This window comes from Notolabrus celidotus, chromosome 9 (assembly GCF_009762535.1).
Source record: "Notolabrus celidotus isolate fNotCel1 chromosome 9, fNotCel1.pri, whole genome shotgun sequence".
NCBI classification, from domain to species: Eukaryota; Metazoa; Chordata; class Actinopteri; order Labriformes; family Labridae; genus Notolabrus; species Notolabrus celidotus.
This window is the reverse complement of record NC_048280.1, coordinates 29,190,674-29,212,252: the sequence shown is the minus strand read 5'-3', so window position 1 is coordinate 29,212,252 and position 21,579 is coordinate 29,190,674. Positions and strand designations below refer to the sequence as shown.

General features: G+C 40.2%; 1 protein-coding gene across 1 annotated transcript in view; it reads right to left on the bottom strand.

The window, feature by feature from the left end:
- zdhhc8b (zinc finger DHHC-type palmitoyltransferase 8b) overlaps positions 1 to 21,579 on the bottom strand; it is an 85,820-nt gene that overhangs the window by 11,225 nt on the left and 53,016 nt on the right. The window contains exons 2-6 of the mRNA XM_034691026.1: positions 7,169 to 7,290; positions 4,107 to 4,264; positions 2,126 to 2,298; positions 1,808 to 1,910; positions 1,272 to 1,363 (exon numbers count right to left, since the gene is read on the bottom strand). Of these exons, the coding sequence (XP_034546917.1) occupies positions 1,272 to 1,363; positions 1,808 to 1,910; positions 2,126 to 2,298; positions 4,107 to 4,264; positions 7,169 to 7,290 (648 nt within the window). The remainder of the gene's footprint in view (positions 1 to 1,271; positions 1,364 to 1,807; positions 1,911 to 2,125; positions 2,299 to 4,106; positions 4,265 to 7,168; positions 7,291 to 21,579) is intronic.

Here is a 21,579-nt window from a genome sequence, read left to right as displayed (position 1 = left end):
TGATATAGGCTCATTTTAAGTTTAAATAAACAATAATATTTATATATATATATGTATAAATATGATAATCATACACTAGTTTAAATATACTGGTGAATATTATATTTAATTTCTATGTCTGATCTGCTAAATGCAGCTATATACTACACACTGCACCTTTAATCCAGCACTCCTATCCTAGTTGCAAGACTGTCCCTTAAAGGCCACAATTAACTCCAAATGGCCTTCCATGACCAAACAATCCAGAGTACTATAATGAAATTAGTAAAGCTATTTGCATAATCCCATTTGGGTAGCTACACAGCTGAAGACAGACATTTCAAACACAACTTCCTGACAGAAAACCTGCATTAAGTGGCTCTCACAGGGTGTTTTCATAATTAAAAGAGCTGTCTGCGTGATGTCCTTTAATGTTTAATGCTGAGCATAAAAACTTGGAGTGTAATGTGTGGGGATGATTTTTCTGAGCTGTCTTTACACATTTCTGGTAATCAACCCCTTCAAAACAAAACTCTGTTACTGAATGAATGCCGCTGATTTAATATCTGGCTCAGAATATCTCTACTAACAGTTCATTCAGCAGTGAGGTCCAACATGTTTTGAGTCAGTGGTTCAGTAAATCAACGAGCCTCCATCAGGGACTCTGCAACAACTTCACAGCAGATGCTTGTAAAGCAGCATTTCACCATCACCTGCTGTCGTCTCTCTGCTGTCACACTGTTGATTTTTATGAAATTGGGCTCGTCCCTACTAGTTGTAAAACTGGCATTCTGGTTTTCAGTGATGCTGTGTGTAAAAAGCATGTTTACTCTCTCTGCGCTCTGATTCCTTTTAACTGCTGTTCTACGTTGTTCTTCTCTTCTCTCAGCCATCTGCCTCCCTCCGGGGTTGCTGGCTGCTTTCAAGCAAGGCTGGAAACACACCTCCATAACCACCTCAGAGCACGTGCATACACTACTACACACATAGTAAATGTGTGTGTGTGTGTGTGTGTGTGTGTGTGTGTGTGTGTGTGTGTGTGTGTGTGTGTGTGTGTGTGTGTGTGTGTGTGTGTGTGTGTGTGTGTGTGTGTGTTATTGCAGTAAGGTAGTGCTGTAGCAGAGACACACATCTGGATAAACACACAAACACATATTGTCTTACGTGCAGAAAACCATCACTGTGTCTGTGTAGTGACAGAAAAATAGCAGCGACTGTACACACACACACACACACACACACACACACACACACACACACACACAAACATGCAGCATCGTAAAGCATCTTACCTTGGTGCCAGAGGACTACATAAGACGTACTCCACGTTGCCACAGCAACCCCTGGTGAAGGGATTTACTCCTCCACGAAACTTGCCTGTGACCTGAGGATCACAACGCCTTGTTTAGTGTCAGCTGCAGAGAAAGCTTGAGGCCAGAGTGCATTATGCATGCACACACACACATAATCCCTAGTTCATGTACACACAGAGGTCCAGCAGTTGAATACAAAGGTGAGCCATGTTATAGAAGCGTCATGTAACGTTACTGCTGCTGTTAATCCTCTTGCTGTTGTCCTCTGTGAGGGTTTAATATCTTTATCATGGTACATATGTTTCTGGTCTGCTTTAAATGCAGCAGGAGTGCTTCGAACACATTCAACACAAGGTCCTCTGCAGCCCGGTTGCAAACAGTCGGGCAGCTCCAGGTATGAATGTTTGCACGTGTTTGTGAAGTCACGCCTCACAGCTCTGTTTACACACGTTGGATAAATAACAAGAAAAGGGATTGTTTGTGTGTGTACCTCAGAACAAGCATGCACTCCTCACCTGCTCGTTGGTGGTTCGCCCTCGAGCCACGAGCACCATGTGGAAACCTGTGAGTCCCATGACTGGAATAAAGAAAAGCCCAGCTATACACATCACCACCAGACTGGACGCAAAGGTCAAGATCAACAACATCGGAGCACTAGAACACCACAAGATGAATGGTTGAAGTAACTGACTCTGACAGACCGCTAAAGCTATAACACCAACTTTTACCCGTACAGGAAACATCAAGGTGCTAAAAATCAATAACACACAGCTGTGTGCTTTAAAAAGGAGAAGCAGCTTTTGCTGTGGGATTCCCTGCGAGTGAAAGGATACGTGACAGTGGTGTGCAACGCTGCCAGCATCTCTCGGTGGTGGAGCACGTAGAGGAGGCCAAAGGAGAAAACTCCGACCATGTGGATGCTCAGAGACAGCAGAAAGAGGAAGAAGTAACGGTAGTTCCTCCTTCCAATGCAGTTGTTCACCCATGGACAGTGATGATCAAAGTCCTGAGGAGAGAAGGAAGAAGAGAGGAAAGGAGAGAAGGAGGGAGGAAGTCAGATGTCAGATATCAATGCAAGTTATTTAAAGAGAGTATTACTATGTGACCTTCAGCTGGTCTTGGTCTGTTGTATCGTAAGGTTCATTCATTTGGACCTGGGTACTGTCTCATAATGTATCAATGGGGAATCTCTCAACTAATAAACCAATCATATTATTGGATCAATACTTCTCTACATCCTGTGAGGGTGTTTGTTAACCTGCTGATGTGTGTTTATATTTGTAAGACCAGGTGAGAATGTGTAAGTCAATACTGATAAACGCACTCAGCAGTTATAACTGCATAAATATAATAAATAGTGGTATTCATTATGATTTTCAATCACAACAACCTTAAAGGCAGAATATAATCAACATGTAGGCACGATGGGATGTGATATGATGTGATACAATACGATACTAACTCAAAATGTAAACAAATGTTAATGAGCGGATATAAGCTCAAACTCTCAGTTTCTATGTTTTTGTTTATCAGCTATGATTTGTGCTATACAAGATGCCAGTGTCTGCAACCTGCCCTTCATGAATTTAACATAAATCCAAAAAGATTTTTTTTTCCTGTACTACATTGTCACAAATTAACCTGAGATAGCTGGTAGTTAGCTAGATCTGACTGCATTAATAATGTGAAAGCAAAGACGTTATAAGAAAGCCTGCAGCCCAGTGTGAGTGCCGAGTGCTTGAGTCCCTAAAGTCCAATAAGGTGATAATTTTCATCTTGTGCGATTTACTGTCAATGAATACCATTTTGCCTGTATTAAGCTCTTCTTTGTGTGAATTCTATCTATATTATAATCCTATGAGCATTGCACTGGTACAGATATTTTGTGTGCAACGTGCCCTCTGCTTGGCAGAGTTTAAGGGGTGCACCCCAATGATGAGTTGATATGTAATAGGCTCCACTAAAATATGTCAAATGAACTTTTTTTTTAGTAATTGCTATTGATCCATGCAGTATGTTTGAGAGAACCTCCAAATGTAGAATCAAACATGTTTGTGATTATGTGGATTTGCTATTAATAGTTCACCATGTCATGCTTTTCTAGATCACAGCTTTATCATCAATCTCTGTGGTGTAACACCACCATCCCACAGCTCACTAAAATATTGCTCTCTGTCCATTCCTTCTTCTCTGCTTTTCTGGGACCAGATCACAGTTGCAGCAATCAAAGCAAGTCCCTCTTCCCAGCAACGTTTTCCAGCTCCCCCTTGGGGATTCCAATGCATTCCCAGGCCAGATGGGGCATTTAATCCCCCAGCAAGCTCTGGGTCTACCTGAGGCTTCCCCCCAGGTGGACACACTTGGAACAACTCTAAAGGGAGGTGTCCAGGAGGGCATCCTTATCAAATGCCCAACCAAGGAGCAACAAATACACAGTGCGTTGGAGCCAAAAGTGAGTGTTTATGCCTGGTTTAAACCCAAACGACTTATCTTGAGCACACAAGAAAATGATCTTGTACGTACAAGCTAAAAATGATCACTGGTGTGGGACTTCAGGGTCTCCATGCCAAAGCATTGCTTGTTTACATAGGACAGTATGACAGAAAATGCTTACACAGCAAAATCATGAAATTGTGACATAACTGTATCCCAAAACATGCTTCACACTGTGTACAAACACACATGTTCAATGCTTAAAGGACAGCCTTAGATAACAGAGCCCTGAAAAATCAATGCATATTTACATTGTACCTGCATACGTGCATAATATAAACAATCTCTCTGAAGCACATTTGCATTCACGCGCATACCCACCTCCACACAGTTGTCACACACACTGCAGTGGGAGCAGCGAGGCGGCCGGTAGAAGTGACAGGTGGCGCACCATTTCATCCGGACCTGAATGCCCTTGATCTCCACATTCTTGTAGAGCGGCGCCCGGAAATCATCGTCCTTGTCCTCGTCCTCGTCCGCTGTGGAGAAAAACACACACAAGAAACACACACAGAGAGAGGAGCACATTAACAGAGCAGGGATGAATTGACGTGAGAGTTTGAGGAGAAAACAGCCAGGAACAGACACAGGAGGGGAAAAAAACAACATGGTTTTGATTTATGATTCCATTTGACAGGGACAGCACCTTAAAGGAAGCTCCCCCCTGCTGTGAGCTGTCTACAGAGGGAGTAAACACGGAGAGAAATGAACGTTTAGAGACGAGAGCGCCTCATTCTGCTTTTCACATTAAGAGTGATTACTGAAGAACACTGTGACTCATGTTTAACAGATGCTGTTTGCTTTAATTTCCTACAAATTCATACATCATCAGAATGAATGTCTGTTATGGAAATTAAAAGTCTTTGCTCTATTTGACCTGAGCATAAATGTCAAGCTACAGTATGAGAGCACATCCTCAAGCAGTCATTCAAGTTGTTTATGAGAAGCCATTTTCCAAAGATTGAGAGCTTTCACTTTGGGGCTGTGGTGCAAAAGAAAATGTCTTTCAGATGATCAAAGGGCACATTCATTCATTCTACACGCAGCTCCAACCTGAGAATGTAATCATTTTCACAGGACAACAATAACTGTTGGGAGATCCTGGTAGATGAACACACAGAGAAAGCAATAAGAGAGCATGAAAAGCAGAGAGAAACAAAGGTAGAGCCCAGAAGTAAACAGCTCCATAAGATGGAGATTGCTCTGTTATTATGGCTGTCAAGTCTCTTCAAATAGATTTTAAAGGTAAACCGCTGCCAAACCAACACACACAAACACAGCTGACAGCTTCTTTACAAACACTTGATGCAACAACTATTCGACAGACAAAGCTGTGGCCTATTTCACACTAAATTCACACAAAAGGTCCTTCTGAAAGACAGGACAATACATCGAATAAATTACATACAAAGAACAATCAAAGTTCATGGATCATTATAAATCTACACTACCACAAATATCACACAGATCACTTCAATTACAATCCCTTCAGGCCCTCTTATTACTGAAACTGTCACTAAGCATTACCAGCGAGTTTACACATTGATCCCTGATAACATACTTCTATTCTGATATATCGAAAGTGTATTTTCTGTATCTTTGTAAATAACCTCTAAGGCTGAGTTATGACAACTTAAATTGCATTGATCTTCAAATAGAAGTTCAAACACAGACACCTGTTGTGAGAAAATACAGTACCTTCTTTGGAATAGTGTTTTTTATCAGACGAGGCGTGAGAGGCAGGGATTGTACCACAAAAATTAATCACCATGACACTCGTGTGTGCGTGTGTGTGTGTATGAACTGTGAGGTTGTTAAATCTCAGTATTTTGATAAATGACACTTTGGAAAGATAAATGGATATTAATGGGACTCAACCATTGACCTTCAAGTGAGAAAATGATCACTTTAAACACTTATCTACTCCGTTTTTACATCGATTACATAGTTTCTTTGAAACGTCCTGACCTATGAAAGCTTACAAGCCCAGCAGCTTTTGTTGAGAAGAGTGAATGATAAAGTGAAAGCACTCGTAGTTTTCTATAAGCCTCACAATTTGCTTCTGATTCATCTCTTCATTCACTCACAGACCAATGAAGATATCGAAGCTACGTCAGATGCTAACTCGCCCACCTGGTGAGCAGAACAACGACTATCATTACAACTTACAACTACTGTTTGTCTTTCACTTATGCATTCCACAGTAATTTGTGTCTTTAAAGCTCCTGTGAGAATGTGTAAGTCATGTTTTCTGACAAAACTCCTCCTGCTGTCTTTCAACAGTTAAGCATATTCCTAGTTGTGAACCTTTGTAGTCGAAAAAGTAATAAAAGGCTGTTTCTTCAGTGTGCTGAGGATCTTCTAGTCTGACATCTAATGTCAAGATGTGACAATAGAGTTCATAACCTTTGGGAGGGAGTATGGTTATGCAGAGTTAACACTATCTGTTCATTTTATTTTTACTGACATGGTGTGAATACTCCTCTACACTTTCATCTGTCATGATGTGTAAAATGGGTTTTTGTTTAAGTAAATTCACCAGATATATAATTATCACATTTTCTCTTGTAATAATTTACCTCAAGTTTTCATGCAACACAAAGTTTTAAATGAATGCTTGTCATTGTTCATTTGCATAATAGGGGTGTGGTAATAATTGCTAATAATTGGTATCAATTGTGCAGATTTGGCCAGGGCTTTTGGTGATGTGGCCAAAATTGATCTCTTTTCATCAGGCCCAGGATTACAAGCGCTCTGTCTTTCCTAAAATCCCCCCTAAATGAAAATGACAATGAATGGTTCTGCCATATGTCAGGGACCTTAATGGCAGAATTTCAGTATCACAAAGCCTTTCACTCTCATTTTTACAATCTGGATGATGGGATAGATTTTCTAAGCAGATGCCAGACAATGGCTATTTCGTAACAGTTAATACTGTTTATCAAAGCTTTACTGGTGCGCCTACCGCTTAGTTATATAAAATGAAGAGCTCAGCCGTCTAGGAAACGCAGCAGGGCATTGACAACAGAAGGCCACTGTCAGATATCCTGTGCTTTATACGACCTAATGATTATTACTCCTTTTATGGGCAGAGAAAGCTTCTCCTGCCGACAGGTGCTTATCATTTACAAGCGCATTACAAATTTCTCCAAGGACAAGTTCAATCATAATTAATTAACCCAGATAACTCTAAAAGCTGCATCTGTAACACTAGTGCAGCTTGTTTGACACCTCTACCTTTTATTAACTGCTTCAGTATCTTGCATGTGTAGTATATGGTCTGTGAGGAGGATAACATCATTAATGGCTGACAGTATTTTTCATTTGTTGGATATCTGTAAGAAATATTATTTTTCCTCAGGAATCTGAAATTATTTACACACCTCGTGGGTAGACGCCAGGGTCCATGAAGGTTGCCATGCTGAAGTTGGCCAAAACAAAGAGGAAGACGAGGCCATTGTAGAGCGGCACAGCGGGAGAGATTGCCTTTGTCAACCAGGGGCACCTGGAGGAACAAATGGAGATACAGATTAGACATTTTTGATCACGTGTTCAGTTAATCCACTCACAGAAGTAATGTTGTAGAATGTTTTTTTCTAGATAGTGAGTCAGGTGTAGTGGATGAGCTAGTTATCTATTTGCACAACCCTACTGCAGCATGTTAGCTAACCTATGCTAATAAAGCATGAACTCAAAAACAGCTGAGGATTTCTGGGAATGTCATCACTTCTGAAAGGTGTTTGGTTAAAAAACAGGGTACTCGACAGTTAACCTTAATATAGTTAACCCAGAGTGCAACATGAATATCTGTCCTAACCCCCAAGTAAATTCATCCAACACAAATATCGACTTTATGATTGCACAAGATGACAAGTCCGGGATCAACATAATCAGTAGGGTGTATCAGCAGGGGACTTCCTGTTCTTTGGAAATGTCAAGGCAGTCAGTCAACCAACCAAAGGACTAACATCATCATCCCTAAAAACACTAAATGACCTCCCATTTCAGGATCTTGCATCAGGAGTCCTCCTCTGAATACAGCCAAACCTAGTTGTGGGGTATTTGACATCACAAATATCTTAGGGCCTGTGCCCACTTACAGCATTCTTTAGCGTTGGCAAGCTCCAGCAGCCACAATTCAAGAGTGTTTCTCACCAGGGCTTACTGCGGCTGGGTTACAAAAGTTGTCTCTGCCCCACTGAGCATAAAGTCTGTTATGAATTGATCTTTACAATTAATATTTGCTTCTATAAAAATGCATTGTTAAAGAATGATATCCTGGCGTTAGCAGCAGCTCATAAAAAATGGCCTAACATTCTGCTGTGCTGCTAAATTAGGTTGACCACCTGAATGAAAACCTGTCAGGTCAGGCACCTAGGTTATCAACAGGGAATCTCTTTTATACTCCACTAACATTTTGCGTCAATACTGACCTTCTCCATCCTTTTGCGCATAATTGAGTCAGCGCTGTGAAATATTCAACTTTGGAGACACCTGAAACAAAACCCACTGCACCGCTCAATCACCTGGACTCAAATGTCAAAACACAGAGTGCTTCCCTGGGTGCCATCTTTCAGGCCAACTGTTTGTCTGGTCACTCTTGAGATGAAATACAGCAAAAATGGAGATGTGTCAATGCCTACAGGGCATGCTGCAGAGATCCTGCAGGTCAGATGCTACAGAGAGAATTTATGAATTAATAAAATGTCTTTCAAGTGAGAGGGGAAGGTGCTTCAAACGGGAGACATACTCACTTCCACCTTTGTTTCAGGCTCCTTTTGTTTCTATAATTCTGCCTAAACACCCACATCCGCTGGCACAAGTGATTGAAACACACTCGTACAATGCAGCATGCTTCTCTAGTTTATTCTGACGTCAAAAAGTCAATTTCCTGGCACCCTTGCCCCAGATCATCTTCAATCCATATCTCCTCGCCCACTCTACCAGTCCTCTTTTGCTTTATTGAATTATTCAGAGTCATGGCTGCAGAGAGCCACTAACTCAGAATGGAGAGGTGTTAAAAGGGATGAGACGGCCTCAAATAACCAGTCTGAACTGGTCCAGGCTTTTTCATGGCTGTGGGCTTTACTGAATCCTCAAAAATGTCAGTGCAACTTATCAGAGCAATATTGAAGGTAATGTTATTCATGCCATTTAAAATTTAGCTAGCTGTGCTATCAATATTTGAATGATTTATTACAAGCATATCAATAACTCATGAGAGGCAGAGACACACTTTCTGATAATTAGACAGCTACCAGGAAATGATGTGTTGTTTGGTGACAGGATTGTTGTTTTAAAGCATGCTGTCAGTGGATGCAATGAGACCATCATTTTCTTATCTGTCTCCTGTCAGAGATTTTCTTTGTATGGCAGACTTGCATTGTTACTCTAAATATAATCTGAAGGCTTCACTGGGGAACAAACTGAAATATTTTTTACAGCTGTTGGAAAAATAACTTTGGAAAAATATACAGATAATCCTAATCATTTCATCTGGTGCCATAAGCAGGTCAAAGTTGAGACTTGAAATTGCATTCACTTAATGGTCAGGTCCAAATTTGCAGACATTCAAGGTGCCCTGGTGATATATTGATTACGCTTAGACTTTCTCTAAAGACACTGCTGCTATGTTAGTTTTGGTGAATTGTTGGGAATGTCTCAAAAACAATTAGATTGCTTGGCGTGAAACAGGGATCAGAAACTATAAATGAGATCAGTCAAAAACATTTTGATTACCCGTTTCTTTTTTTTTTTTACTTCCCATTATCAGGTCATTTTGACTTGCCCAACCATGGTTCCTTTCCAAATACCAACACTACTGCCAAGTCTGTCAGATTTCTTAAGATGTAGTTTCATATGTTCACCGCTAAACATCAACTGTTGGCTAGCAAGTTACATTTTTCTAGCTCAACATTTAATACCACTGCAATGTCATTATGAATATGTTAGCTTAGCATACTGACACCAGCACATCCAATAGACTATATAAGAAAATGGATAGCACAATCGCTCCCCAACAATAAAGCCAAAACATTTAGAGCTCCCCCTGTTGACTGGCTACAATATCAGTCATAAAGTCCGCCTCTTTGATTACAAACTGATGTGACGAGTCAGTCGAGAGAATTATAATACTAAACAAAGATTCTCAATCATACTTTCTGTAATAGCATTTAGTTTTCGTCATGCTGATGTATGTGCAAGTGCTCCGTTTTTCAAGAAGCTAGTTTTAAATAAGTTATCAATGCTGTCAGGCAGAAAACTTGAATCTCCTTATTTCATTATTTTTTTATTTAATTGAAAATGTATGTTTTTGGTCACCCTTGGTGCCTGTCGGTTGGCATTTCAGAACTTCAGCCCATGTACAGCATTAAAAAGAGCTTGTGATTGAATCCTGTTCAGTGTTTTGTTATTTAAAAAACAGTTTTTTTTTATTTCCAGAAAAGCTGTAGTTTTTGAGACAAGAGGTTTCAACCCAAAAGCAATGTTGCTTTGGTTAAAAAGATAATATATTGGCAGCTCTGTTGACAAATGCAGGCTTCTATAGTGTTCTGAACTGGACTAGCAGAGTAGTAGAGGAGGAACTCTGACACAACACAAGAGCTAACTGTGAGTGTCTGCTATAGACACAAGAACCTGTTCTGCCATGGACAATACCAACCTGAAGGATCTTTGACGTTTTATCGATGCGTTTAATACGTCTTGGTTAGCAGAAGGGGTGTGACCTCAGCCCTGTGGCACCACTTGTCAAGGAGGAGGTAGAGGCGCATCGTCTGTATTTATACACCGTCAATAGCAACAACCCCAGGTATTCAGTTGCACCCCTGCAGGGATGCTAGTATGGCTCATACTCTTGTTGGTATATTTTTAAGTGGGTTAAAATTGGATGGTGTTTATCTGATTGGATATAAGCTAAGAGTGGGTGAAGCTTTCTACTTTGAGACTTCAAGGAAATTCCACTTTTGTGCTGCCTAAGACCAACAACATCATCCGACCAACAGCAATATAGACGTGCCTTTATTAAGAACAAAAAAATTAACTCAGATAACAGCTAAAACATGAAGAAAATATCTATTTCACAAATTAAAAGAAAACAAGGTTTAATCTCTATATATTTACTTTTGAAAGATAGCTTAAAACAACATTTGGGTTGGAGTGCTTTTAACTAAACACAGTAGTGAGTAGTAGCATGCTACTGTGTGTCATCACAGCTTTGGCAGCAACTAGACAAGGTACAAACATTTAAAAAATGGATCAAAGAAAAGCAATAGCAGGCAGCATCCCTGCTTTACAGAATCCCAATTTACTCGCCTGTCAAAAGATTGTGTGTTTTTGCCTGCAGTGTGATAAAGTTGAGCCACAGGGGAGGAAAAAATTATGTGCAGTTCACAGCAAACCATCTCAGGAGTGTGTGAGTAGACAGTGTGGGAGGGAAATGTGACTGAGAAAAAGCCTGATTAAGGCCACAGACATTGGTTAAGTGCGTGGGTGTAACGAATAGCCACAGGGCTCTTATCAACACTGTTTACAGGACACTTTTACTGCTCGTGTAGCCATGATACTTCAGCTGGGGCAGAAAGACTCCGGCTGGTCAAATAGTTTGGTCCAAGTCAAAAAGCTAAAGGGAATGGAGTCACCCAGAGTACAGCAATGTAATGAGTTTGGTCTTGTCCTTGCTTTGAGTCCAGAGGCTGGTCAGAGTAGACGACAGGCCTGGACTCTCAGTGGTAATTAAAAAACCAGAGCTGTAAGCTAACACACATGCATCCTCCAGGCAATCAGCATTCACAACAGTAACTCCAAAGCCCCTGAACATAGTCATACACTGTCGGTAGATATAAGATTTATCCTGAGCAATAAAAGACATGAAAATGACAAATCATCTCCTGACTAAAGAAAGGAAACAGTGAAGCAAAAAGTGATTTAAAGAGTGATAATCCACAGCATGCTCCTCTGGCCTGAGGAGAAACAGACTGTCGCCTTACTAACCTTATTTAAACCAATGAGGCAGACAAACAAAAAGCATTTCCTCCAAACAGCAGCTTTCACTGTGTCTTAATTCTTTAGCAGTTACTGCTGGATTTAGTTTTGCCACTTAGCAACTTTCCTCATTTAAATATGACTTTTTTTTTTTGATGAATATTTTTAGCCAGAAGGTCTCTAGCTGCCACAACATGCAAATGATTCTATATTTATTCTTAAGTTCACAATTCAAAGCTACTATAACAAACATAGCAATCAAAGGAATGGCAGCTAGTAAGTTAAAAAAGCAAATTTCTATTTTCCTATCAAAAAGGAATTATGAATGAGTCTTTACCTGACAAATGTTCTAAACAGACATCATCTAAACAGAATGTTTTAGCTCATTATTTGGGCTTTAGGTCCCACAGCTTTAATATTTTGATTCATTCTAACCACTCGTATTGAGCCTGTGAGAGGCAGATAGAGAGGAAAGACAATTAGCTAAAAATTTATGGATGAAGCATGTTGGTGTTTAAGAACAAAAGATTTCCATGAGGAGTTGGTGGAGACCAAAAAGGAGCTAAAATGAGAAGTGTCAGGCTTCCAGAAACATGCCTGTTAATTAAAATATCACCATAACAAGTCCAGACTGCAATAATATGTCAATGATGTGATAACTGTTGTTCCACCTCCTACAGATGATTGATTTTGCTTTTAATCTATCATCTCATATCCTTTCCTTTTCTAGGAAGTCATGTCCAGAACCCTGTTTTCAAAGCTTCTTCATTTCAGGCTGATCTAAATTGCAGCTCCTAAATCCAAAATTCTAGAGCAGCATAGTTTCCTGTCTTTTTTTACTCTTGGGTATCTCATCTTATTTGAGAAGAACAGAGATGCTGGATCTGTTATCTGCCCAAGACAAAGAGAAATCATACAGACACATAACACTCCCAGATTTGTTCAGCTACAGCTTAGAGACTGAAAGACAGGATCTTGGCCCATGGTATCTGATAGCCTTCTGAGTGACTGAAGCTTTACGATGTGTCTCTGGTTGGGTTTTACAGAATACATCCAGCTTTCTGGTAATGATAACCCAGCTGCCTTTAAAAAAAAAGAAAAGAAAAAAAAGCCTGGACACAAATCCTGTTCTAATAAAACTCAGCTGATTGCCAGCCTCCCTAAAAACATAGGCTGTGAGTGTTGATTAAACAGAATCTGGGTGGAACTCTGAGATGAATCCTCTAATCCTGCTCGTGTGAAAAGCTTAAAGAGGGAGGGAAAAACTCTGTGGTTTTTGTAAGTAATTAGGTGCTGATGAAGAACTTAGAGCTTTTAAAGGTGGTAGCACAGATCTTCATTACATGGTTATAAAAAAGTGCTACAGTTATCAATCACACTAACATGGAAAGCCCTCTATACGCTACATGCGACAGGCTACACACCCTGAAGCTCTTTGGCTACTCAAATCAGCCTGTCCTTCATTTGCCTGCTTTGAAACGGAGCAGAAAAAGCAGCCTGCCTTTGAAGTTGCTCTTATCTGTTTTTTAGTAGCTCAGGGAGGGTGGCGGGTTAGAAGGGTTGTGTGCAGAGGGCAACCATCAAAGAGAAAAATGAGGCAATCCTTAAGACACCGACACTGATGGGCAGCACTTTTCTAAGTCTGACATGAAGGTAGACATTTCCACCAGATACCAGGATTTGTGAATGAGGGGACGTAGGATTAATATGTGTCTGCTTCATTAATTTAAGTGCTAAAATCTGAATCTCTGTTTAAGATTTAAAGCAGAACATTAAAAACAGTTGTGGTTAAGATAGCGACTTTTGGCTCCTGGTATTGGTAAAACTCTAACAAAGCTGGATCCTATATCCCCCATAACTCAAGCCAATTACATCATTTCATTGGTCATCTTTCCAAACATTCCCTCCTTGTAATACTATCACTCTCTTGTGAATTTCTAATATAATCTACTGGTTGAGATGACCCAGATGACATCATCAGGTTTTCTTTTGTTCCTGCAGTGCAAACAGACGTAATACAACTGTCCTCACAGGATGAGAAGTACTGCATGACCCTTATGTGTAATAACTGTCATTCATCCAAAATGTAACTTAACACTCACTAAAAATCTTTTTTTGCAGGAGTCCAGACTTTGCACCTCTCATCTTGTCAAAGAATACTACTCCAGGTTGTTAGACGCACTGTGACATGTTATATTTTCAACTAAAGAGGATGGTGGAACAATGCTTCCAGCATGCTATTACATTTTAGATGCATATTACTGATAGCAGCAATAACTCCATATAACCTGACAATGAATGGAAAGAAACTAATCCAAGGTGCAGGCAGGATAACAAATAATGGAAAGTTATGCCTACAAGGATTGCTCTGTTACTAATTCAAATATTTCAAGACTGAGATGTTTTCTGAAATGAAGCCATGTTTAATCTCTATTGACAGACTGCTTAAAGAATGCTGAATGGGTGTGGGCTGGATTCTGGTACTGGAAATTTCAGTTTAACGGATATCTGCATGCAAGAGCAATGGCAAACAACCTTCTGTAAGACCTCTATTCTTGCTTTTCTGGTTGGTTCACACAGAAAACACAGGCAACACATGGAAGAGAAAGTCAGGCTGGGAGTTGTTAACTGCTGACTTCACAGGAACCCCTGAAAAGTTGGCAAATACTCCCAGAGACAATCTAATGTTGTCAGTGTTTGGCAGAAGGGTGCTATAAAGAACAGTGTTAGTTTAAGTGTGTTTGTCAGTTAAAAACAACTCTTCTGTTTTATTGATCAAGTAGTGTGTTAACGTTAACACAGCTTCATACGCCCAGATGAAGCGTTTTTGGTGGGGTCTAAAATCAAACCGTTAAGTATCAGTCCATACACAAACATGTGTTTGTGGCAGACTATCTACATCATCTCGATGATGTCATCACTGTCTAATCCTGCACGTGATGATTTCGATGTTCCTGCTGCTGGCGAACACGCAGACAAAGGAGCATGAGATCAGTCAGTCTGTTCATAGCAGATAGAAACTTGTCAACAAGTAACTATAGAAAATAAAGAAGGAAAGAGGTCCACAATAAATGAGTATATAGTAGAGAAGTTGAAGCTCATATAAGGGTAGTGTGGGACAAATTATGCCACCTCCTGTTTCTAAGCAACTGTGCATATTTTTTGATCATGTGACCACACCAAGGGAAGCACATGGCATTTCTGTCTAGCTATGATAGAGAGACACACATGAGACAAGTTTTTAGTATTATTTACACCTAAAAATGTATTTAGCTTTCACAGAGACCATTCCTCATTAAATTATAGTATGTTTGACAAGTTAATTTAGGTCAGTACAACTTTCATGGGGCAAAGATGTTAAGTTTATGTGGTCAGCAAAGTCTCTTTCTTTAAAGCTAGGGTTGGTAGTCATGGAAAACTAGCAAGAATTTGAATGTAGTATTTCCTCAGGACTCCATCTAACCCCTCCCCCCCTCCCCCAAAACGACGCCTCTGCTCACATGCACGAGTGCCGCTGATTCGCGACCATATGATCGTGACCAATTCAAACCGGTCCTCAGCACATTGTTTGTGTTTTCAACTGCGTCAACTCATGTCTCACTCAGTGGTAAGAAATCACCAAAACATTATCATAGTGAAAGTTAAAAACGGCTGTAGATAGCAGCTTTATTCACTATTTTTTAAGAACACATTGTCATCGGGACAGAAAGATCATTTAAACCAGTATAAAATAAAAAGTGCAAAGTGTAAAATAAAAAAAATCTAAATCCCCAACCCCAGCTTTAACAGTATGTGTAATGTATGACTTAGAATTGTAGTGCAGAGCTGTGCATATAAACAAAATGTGTCCAGATTTTAACCTGCACTCATTCAATGACAAATAAAACAGCTTTGATGTAGCTTCACCAGCTATACATCTGAGAGGTAGCTTCAGTGCAGTGAAGCTTAATTCAATGTTCAGTAACCAGTAGCTTAGCTCATTTTAAAGTAGCTTGACTAACTGTTGTCAAATGATTGCTGTTGGATTCAGTGTTTGAGCCGTTTCAGACTGTAAACCCTGTGAGCATACACTTGTAACATCAGATGATTCTGTAAGGCCACTGTTTGTACCAATGTGTATCAGTAACATGTTCAGCAGACAGTGGGACACTTCCCATTGATTAGCTCATTAATGCTGAACACAGTGAGACAACATGGAAGGCGTGTTCTCCTACAGACCGCCTGCTGAGACCACTTATCCAGAATCTGCTGCAGGGCTGCTGCCATTTCACCACACTGAGTTTTCATCATGATTAAGAAATGGAAATTATTCTCCTTAGGATGGAAGTGGAGGCTCAGTTTTTTCTGCTGCAGAACTGATCCACATGCACTATTAAGAGTCTATATCTGTCTCACCAGGCTTATGATAACAAGCCTATCACATTGTCCCTGCACCATCTGAAACTCTGCTCCGGTTATATCCCAGACAAACCCGCTCTTCACATTCTGTCAAACTTATTTAACTCCTCACAGGATTCATGAACAGCAGCATCACTCACTGCTGACTCCCATGGGACCTGACAATCTGTAATGCAAACACATCCCCACGGTTCTGCATTTACACACATGGTATTTAGTATTCTGCACACAAACGCACACAGCAGCAGGCCTGCTGTCGGTGCAGACAGCGATGATGTTTGCTGGAGGTGCAGAGCGGAGCACTTCCAGGCAGGTCAGAGGAGAGGCAGCGCTGCACAGATTGACTCTGGGTATCATGAAATGTATTTCCTCTAAGCTATACATTATTTATGAGCGAGGGGTATTTTCTCTCTCCCAACAAACTGCAAAGCAACACCATTTCTAGAATGAGTTGGATTTTCACATTTCACACTTTCTACCAGAGCTGCAAAAATGTGATTAATCATTTCCTGGAACAAAAGAAAATTAATTATCAACTTTTGGGATAACACATGAGCCTTTTCTAATTTATTACAGGCAGAAATGTTAGAAATCTGCAGGTTCATTTTCCCACATTACAGTAAATAAAAATATTAAACTGTCGTTTGGACATCACTTTTAGGCTCTTTCAAACAGGTAGAAGCTTTTTTCACATTTTTTTGACATTTTATAGATCAAGATATAAATCAATAAATCATCAATCTCCAGCATGACATGGCTACACCAAACAAATGTTAGTTGCAGCTTATCTTAAACTTCAAAGCATGGAATACAGACTGGACTATTAAAAACAGAACTTGATGTGAAAATGTTTTTCAATTCTTAAGTCCAGCATCAAATCTGTTATCAATTAACTAAGATGGAGTCTGTTTTGGAGGGCTCCAAGGGGGAAAGAGGTCTTCTTGCATCAGGCTTCCATTGCATTAAGCAATGTGTAGTTTCTATGCAGATGTGTGGCTCTTCCTAGTACCATCTGTTTTGGCCTCCCTGTCAGCTACCTGCACAGTAGTTGAGCTCTGCCTACAGTAGTGTAAACATTTCTGCGGCTCAGACCCTCTGCCTTCACCAGATTAGTGGACTCACACTATCCTCTTCTGCTGGTGACTTGTCTTCTTAAATTGAGGAGTCTTTTCAATAAAACCAGCACACCATAAAGTGTATTTCCTTAATAGTATGCCACAGGCTTTTTTTTAATGTATGATTATAAGCTCATGAGGGAGCATAAAAAGTTTAAAAAGTGGTGCCACTAGGCTGGTCCGCCTCACTGTGTATGCAGCATGCACCATCCTGTGGGTCAAACACCATAACACTACAGTAGCCCAACTTTTAAATGACTGAAAATAAAATGTATTAAGATTATGCAATTAATTTTACGCCAGGTCCACACTTAGAGCTAGAGGTTCTAAGTGTCCACAAACACTTGTGTAATTTACTTATTCAACCAAACTAGCTTCTGCATTAGCTGCATGCCACAGAATTGTCTTTGAACATGCATATCTTAAACTTTGAAGGTTTTAAGGTGAGAACAAAGAGACTATTTCCCTCTTAAGTAGACACATTAAAAACAGCTTGAAGGCAAAGCATCAAAGTCAAGCAAAGTATGTTTTTGTATAGACAGAGACTTTTAATCTTTTTTTCCAAGTGTTTATTATTCATAAACAAACTTCCAAATTAATACAAATTTCAGAGACAGAGAAACCCAGAATCAAGTCTTTCTTCAGCTCTGTTTACTGGTGAAGAGATGGCCTGTGGGAAAGGTCTGCCTTACACTAAGACAACAGAGCAGGGAAGGGACCTGTGCCGCTGGAGGCCACACTGTGCACCATCTGCATTTCAGCTCAGAGCTCAGTGCAATTTGCATTTTTGTAATTGCACAAGAGGTCCATTTGAAATGAATAAAATGCTTTGCTCCCCTAATGCTGCCCTTTCCTGATAAGCATATTCATAACTGGGTTTTATTGTCTGTGGAAAGAGGAAAGCAGGACGGCAGTCAAATGTAGAGAAACATTTCTGTTTCCCACAGCCACAAATAGTCTGACCAGCCGACCACACTAAATTACATCACACTATAAATAAGCCCAGTGAGCACTGATACTATTACAAATACCCTCCAGGCTCCATATCTATGAGGCTAATGCTTAAATGGACAGTTTCATTCCAACGCTATATTAACTGCCCATTTATAATATTAACCTTGGACCTTCAGAAATTGTTGAAATGTTACATTTTAAATTATGCAAGATGAATGGTATCCAGCTGAAAAGGAGAGATTTGGGAATTTTTTTTTGCAGCAATGACTGCAATATAACCTGAAAAACATTTAATTATGTTCTCTGCAGAGTTTCATCTTAGTATAGGAAAACATTTTGAGTGAGCAGATGTAACATATTTTCTTTATGGAACATACTTAGTAATAAATCAAATATTTTCTATGGTATTAAGAAGATTAAGAGGGATACACAGGCTCACACATGCTGTGTTAATCATCCAGTTTATGTAGCCCATGAGGAATCTACGAAAGCACAAATCTCACACGCATGAACACACACACACTCCCAAACTGTCCTCCCCTAAACCTCCAACAAATCAACAACATCTGCTCTCATAACTTGATAAAACAAATGTCAATCACTTTTCCTGATGAAAAACTCTTAGCATTGACATGTATCCACAAACTGGCACAACAAACACATATGCCTGCCTTCACTGGCAGTCTGCAGTGTGTGCCGCAGTCTCCCCAAGGGGCGATGGCACATGTGCTGCCAGCCTCTCAGGCTCCCCGTGGGAAACTGGAAACCAGTACAGTGCCGTGGGTCAGTTGGAATAAATGAGGCTTATAGGGCTAAAGACTCTGAGGCTTATACAGACAAGTATCATAAATAACTGTGGGTATTTAGATCACAGCTACAAGACCAATCAGCTTGGCCGATGCAACTATTGCCTCTATTTAAGTTAAGCTCTGCTTGTATTAAATATATGCATCCAAATGTAACACAATCTGGATATTGGTGCTTGTTTGAGACATCCATTGGGAGTGGACTCAGTTGCTGGGCTGATACATATGGAGGGAAAGCAACACATGCAGAAGTTGGCTTTGCCTTTGTCACATTCCCAGCCGCTCTTATTCTAAACCCTGACCACAGCGAGCAGCATGTGTGGACAATGTCAAGAGCTCAGAGACTTATGACTGTAAGAGGCGACAGACACAGTTCTTCAGTCTGCTATTGTAGCATGTTTTCAGGTAAACAGGTCCTGGGAAAAGCTCTGTATTCACATGCTGCCATTTAACAAGCTGGGAAGTCAATCTTCTAATTTCAGTATGTTCAAATGATTTATATAGTGATGTGGAGACAACATAGATGCTATGAAAGATGATGTGTTAAATCCATAGACTGTATAAAATATGGATGCAGTATCTGTGACGTCACCCATCTGTTTCTGAAGTGCTGTTTTGAGGCCAATCGTTGGCGAGAGCCATCATGCTGCTGTCGAGCGATTGTGACGTAAAGAGGTGGGCTTTGAGCCTCCTACAGCTACAGTGTTCCTGCCTGTCAGTGAAGGCAGCTGTGCCTCTCATTGGAAGACTCATAATCTCAATATCTTCGAAATTGCTCCGTTAGAAAAAAATGTGTTAATTTCTGCTGTAAAGATCGTCTTTTTTTAATTGGTGTGTATGTGGTTTCCGGTACTTCCAGAGCCAGCCTCAAGTGGATCCTCGTTGAACTGCAGTTTTTAGCACTTTCGGATTGGACTCATATTTTTAAACTGGAGGTTGCCGCTTGGTTAAATCATATCTCTCAGAACAAAACTAGGTCACTTTAAATGCACAGAAACTTGTGGATTCAACATAGTGAATTACATGAGAGGATGACTTAAACTAAATGTGCAATACCTAAATTAATGTAACTTTTCTGACCATCCATCCTCCAGTTTCTTTGGTCCACCATGTTTTTTGTGTCAAGTCTGTCAACTCGACATGCAAGGCATCAAAATTCTTCTTGACTTTCCAGGTGGTGTCACAACTTGAGATCGCTGTCATGTGAAACGAGTTGGAGATTCATTTTTTCCAGATGCAATTGCAGGTTCAGTGTTGTACAATAATTATTAAGGCACGTTTGCAATTAACTCCAAAAGGCCCTTACAGGAGTGCTGAGATCAATATGTAAATGGTGAATGGACTTGTACTTATATAGTGCTTTTCTAGTCTTTCTGACCACTTAAAGCGCTTTTACACTGCTAGACCCATACAACCTTTCACACCAAATTCACTCACCCATGCTAGAGGCAGCCATATGGACCATCACTATTAGCTAATCTCATTCATAAACATTCACACACCTCTGAACAACAGTGGGAGCAATTTGGGGTTCAGTGTCTTGCCCAAGGACACTTTTCAGCATGTGACTGAAGGAGCTGGGATCCAACCGCCAACCTTCCAATAGAGAGACGGCCAACTCTACCCACTGAGCCACTGAGACAGAACAACCATACTTTCAATGTAGTAATAATGTCATGGCAAATTGGTGTATATTTGAGAAACTTTTGAATGTGTTGTTATGCCGCATTGCTAGTTTTACAAGGGACTAAGGCTGGCTAGCTAACCATTTCCCTCTAACATTGGCTAACATTTTCAGAGCTAGAAGTGTTTGGATGATCTATTTTGGATTATCTAGCTTTTTGATTTGACAGAGTTCAGTCCTACAAACAAACAAAGTCAGTGTAGAGGATTTGCATGAGTTTACTTCAACTGTAAGAGAGAAGCCTAAGACCAAGGGGTGAAAAGAGTAGATTACGTCACAAACATTTGAAACAGTTTCTTTGTGAATAGGCAATTCAGTCAAATAAATATTAAAGGTCCTAAAAAAGTTTGGAAGGGGCTTCAATTTACGATTGTTTAGTTAAACTTATGAACTTATGTACTGAAGGACACAGAAGTGTGCTTTCACATGTTTGCTAGACATCACATTTTTAATTCAAGTCCCTGTTTCTTGTCCAGCACATCTTGCAGATAGAGGCCAGTCAGGGCACATTGTAGATTTATTCTCAGCTAAAGCAAAGGGCAAACAAAGCCAGAACATCTCTACCAGGGCCCGTCTGGTAGACTCAGCAGTTCTAGGAAGAAGAAAGATAAGGGGAACTGAGGTGAAGCCGAAGAGGTAGTCCAAAAATACAGAAGACTGAGGACAGACAACATGCACACATTCACACACACATACCCGAGAAGATAGTAAATTGCATTTTAAGTGTTTCAAGAAGGAGGACAAGCCGTTTAGCTGTCCATGGTTTAATGCACAGTGACCCTTCACCATTTAGCCAACTCCAGCAGTGCTCTCTTCGACATAATTATGACTGTTATGGCTGCTTATCTGCAAGCGCC